Source organism: Perca flavescens, chromosome 20 (assembly GCF_004354835.1).
Source record: "Perca flavescens isolate YP-PL-M2 chromosome 20, PFLA_1.0, whole genome shotgun sequence".
In the NCBI taxonomy this organism is placed as follows: domain Eukaryota; kingdom Metazoa; phylum Chordata; class Actinopteri; order Perciformes; family Percidae; genus Perca; species Perca flavescens.
Window position 1 is genome coordinate 14,124,278 of NC_041350.1, and position 4,101 is coordinate 14,128,378.

At 40.9% G+C, this 4,101-nt stretch overlaps 1 protein-coding gene across 2 annotated transcripts in view; it reads left to right on the forward strand.

Moving 5' to 3' along the window:
* Positions 1-916: 916 nt before the first annotated feature.
* Positions 917-4,101, forward strand: part of LOC114546691 (RAS guanyl-releasing protein 1) — a 19,788-nt gene continuing 16,603 nt past the window's right edge. Inside the window, exons 1-2 of one of the 2 annotated variants that reach the window (XM_028565671.1) lie at positions 917-1,540; positions 2,153-2,328. In XM_028565671.1, coding sequence (XP_028421472.1) covers positions 1,398-1,540; positions 2,153-2,328 — 319 coding nt within the window. In that variant the 5' untranslated portion in view covers positions 917-1,397. The remainder of the gene's footprint in view (positions 1,541-2,152; positions 2,329-4,101) is intronic. The other variant, XM_028565673.1, reaches the window with a different exon arrangement.

The window sequence follows — 4,101 nt, forward strand, 5'->3', positions numbered from 1 at the left end:
CACACAAAATGGCAATTCTTATTTATTTTAATTTTATTTGAAATCAGATTTAGATGTGCCTTAAGCCACGTGGGGGCATGCTTAAGGCACCACTGACTGTTCTGATAACAGCATTGGCACAGAAGAGGTTGCAGACAAGCTCTCTTATCAGAAGTAGCCAGCTGTTAATGCACAAAAACACATAAACTCAAGCTACTGCTCGTCTGTGGACAGCACGCAGAGAGTCACCTGATGAAATGGAGGATGGTGCAAGAGGCACAGAGCTGACTCAGATTTAATCACAGACTGTATGCACTTTATATTAGGTGTGCTATGGTGTGTGTTGCTCCTCCTAAGCTCAGGTAAAGTCAAGTGAGAAAGGGCAAACGCAAAGCTCCAGAGCTAATTTAACAACATTCCTTTTCGCTTAAACTGGGTTTTTTTATTTTCAAAGAAAAGCTGTGATTAATGCTTTTCCAATTACATTCTACCTAAGTTTTTTTTTTATTATTAAATAAACTATTACAGGACACTGCTAACTTTTGTGTGTTTGCGTGTCATTTCTTCTTTGAGGATAGATTGTTTTTAAGTTATCGTAATATTCAAATGTTCCAAATAAACCATAATCACATGTTAAATCAATATTTCAATGGCCCTTGGGTGTCACATCAAATGTTAACAAACTGACTGTGTTGTTATTCATGGGCATTATTACATGAATCCCTTCTCACAGAGCTATGTTCACCACCCAGATCAGTGCGATAAGACCCTCCTAAAGACCTCAGGAAACATCCTCTCTGGACCACCTACAGTATAGTACAATAACATTATCCCCCCCACATAAGCCTTAATGCAACCTACAACCACTGTTATCTTTAGAGGCAGGTCCACCCTTTTCCTGCTCTGCAGTCTGAACAAACACAAAGGTTTTAGTAAACTGCAAGAGGGATCACATCCCACAGATTTTCCAAAATGTCAACAACCTCCAAGAGACTGGTTTTGTTTGAACCTAATGAGATTTAGTTTGCTGCAATATGATTTGATGTGGGACAGCAGAACTGTGTAGTTCTGGAAACTGAAATCTGTGACCAAATTTGTAGTCCTTATTACAGCTTTCAAATGTAGGCTATTAACTGCTTCTCAGTTTTGTTGGCTCTTCCCACGAAAGAGAGACTTCACCGACCAAATTAATTCTTTAATTAAAGTTCTAGAGTAAAAACCTGTAAGAAGTGGAAGTTTGACGCAAGTAGTAACGCCTTGTGGCGTACAGAGCCCACTCTGTGTGAGTGACAAGCCCGGGACCACGGCCGCCCACTCACAGACAAGCTGGGTGACTCTTAATTGTGTAACGTTCATTGACGAGTCAGCACAATGCTGCTGAGACCGCGGAGGTGCACTGAGCCGAGCAGAGCAATGAAATGCTCCCATCGAGAAGAACGCAGATGGATAGCCTAGTTCAGCCGCTCGTCGCCCAGTACCTCGCTATGGGATGCCAATCAAAAGAAAACAACCCAAACGAAAGCATAACGTCGGAAGAAAAGGGAAAGGGAAAGGACGATGCGTAAGTCAGATACTCTTTTCGTGGTTTTTACTGGAGAGTTTCTGGTGTGGTTTCGGCGAAAATATGCGTATATGATCAACAGTAACTTGATTCTTGCCATTACCAGAGTTGTGTGTTAGTGACTGTTAATAAACAGGCGTGTCTTTATTTGTCCTTAAACGGTGCGTAAAACTGAATTGATGCCACCCAATTATTTTGCGCACAGGTTCTTAAATCTGTATTGTTACTTTCTGACCTTCTGCGCTTAAGCGGCATGTGTGTTGATCAAATTCCTTCTTGTTTACTGGTCACTCAACAGTTTAGACTGGATGTCCGCAATCAACCGGTATTTCCCCAAGTTAAAGGAAGGAAATGAGAACAATGAAGTAAAGTAAAATTACATGGCGGCGGGGGGTGGATTCAATTTAAACAATGGCTTCAATTCCTCATGACAATTACACAGATCGTTTCATGTGTAATAATCGGTCTCATAAGAGTATGGTTTGAAACACGTGTATATACACATACCATACATCCTCATAGGCAAATAGAGAAAGGCACACTTCATTACAACGAGCCCTCCTGTCCCTGGCCCTCCTCCCCCTCACTCTTCTTGTGTTGGTGTTTCTCCAGGAGAGTGACTCCAGGATGCAGCCCCAGGTCTAGAGTTTCTCCTCCAGGCCGTCCTCACAGGTTCCACAAACCCAGCCAGGCCCAAACCGTCCCCAGTAAGCCCATGATGTCCCTGGGTCCCCTCACCAAAGGCGGGAGCTGGGAGGAGATCATCCAGGCCTGTCTGCAATCCTTCGGTAAGTCCATGCTGACCTTTGGCACGAGTGTTGAGAGTCTTGGTGGAATACTGCAGTGAAGTGTACAGTGGAAGGACAGGTGCTTGTGGTCCATGTTTGTTGTGTAACACTGACATTCTTTGGAGTGTTTAACTGAGACTTTATTGCAGCATTTGTCCCTTTTATAGAGAAACAATAAGATAATGAGCCTCGGTTTATGCGAGATCACATGCTGTTGTAGTTTCCAAGAAGTCTGGGTTTTTCCCACCACTTTTCCTGGTATTTTTGCTGCAATCCTCCAAACACGTTTAGGCAGGCCTAAAATAAAGAAAGGGAGTGGGAAGCTTTGCATTTGAAGGTGAAATGGATTTTGTTAACACAGCTGGATTTATTTGTGTTTAATGTAGAATTTTATGTTTTGAATATTAAATCAGTCATATTGATGATCAGATTTGGTTTTGGTTTTGTTTTGGGTGATTTTGAAATATTAAGAAAAACAGTATTTGATGATTGCATGTATTATAATTTCTTATGTTTCTGCAATCGTAAGCTGCACTGTATTTGTCGAATAATGTATTAGTATCAATATTACATATATTAAGATATATAGGTTTTTTTAATGAAAAAAGAACAGCAGTGATTGAGTAGGCTGTAGCTGGATCATTCAAGCAATGATCATTGGCTTCATCAAGTTGTCTGGAGGGCTCTCAAAGTTATGGTGATTGCGTCTCTGAAGAGACAAGCTTTCAAATATCCGTTGCCAGGTTACACAAATGGAGCAAGAGAAATGGCGAGGCGTTACAATGGGCTGCACATAAAATGACATCCCATAACTATATTTATCTGTGGAGAGGTAAAACCAGGCAGTAATGACTGATGAGTTCAGATTCACGAAGGAAACAGAATTAATTAGAAGGAGAAGAGCTAGGAACCCTGTAGTACAGTATCATAGCATGCTCGGAACACTGCTTAAAACAAATGATAGTGTCACTTACTATGCAAAATGTGAGACCCACACACACATGCTCAAGATGGTATCTCACTGAGTACAGTGTGTTATTATGACTGGGGTTTTCCTTGAATAGCTTCTATTGATAAAATGGAACATAGTCCTGCTCCTCCTGGCCCACATCACAGGCGAACCCCTAAGGTCCACGAGTCCTGCCACCTTTTCAAATGTGAGAGTGCACGTAAGAGCTATTTGAAGGATTACCTTATGGCAGCTTCAAGCCCGGCTGAGCCAAAAGGTCAGCACCCCTAACAGTGGTCCTCAGATGCTGACCAGCCTTTGAAATGCAGAGCACTATGAGGTGTGGATCAATAGCTGTTGACATCATCACTCTCTCCAGACTACACTGCATGCTCGGAGCATGCCCAGTGTCGACCTATACATATTTTTTAATACAGTTTATGATTAATTTGTATTTATACAGGTTGTCATTTAAAAAAAATACAATTTATAAAATATCTAAGACATCAAACTATATGATTCCTACAGTGAGAACTTTTCTATTGGCCTGATAGAGAGCACTCAACCTCTAAATCCATGGTTCCCAACCTTCTTTGTCAGACGTATCCCCACAGAACTTCTTCATCAACACCACCCATCATGTTCCAAATGTGATTTTACATTGGATTATATTGAACTATTAATAATATAAAAGTGGATATAGTGGATTTTTCAATAATTTTCTTTATACAATTGAATTGTTCATGTGTGCATTCATACTATTACCACTTAGAGTGGCAGAAGCTGGATGTTTCAACCATTTATTCATTACTTACAGTAATTTC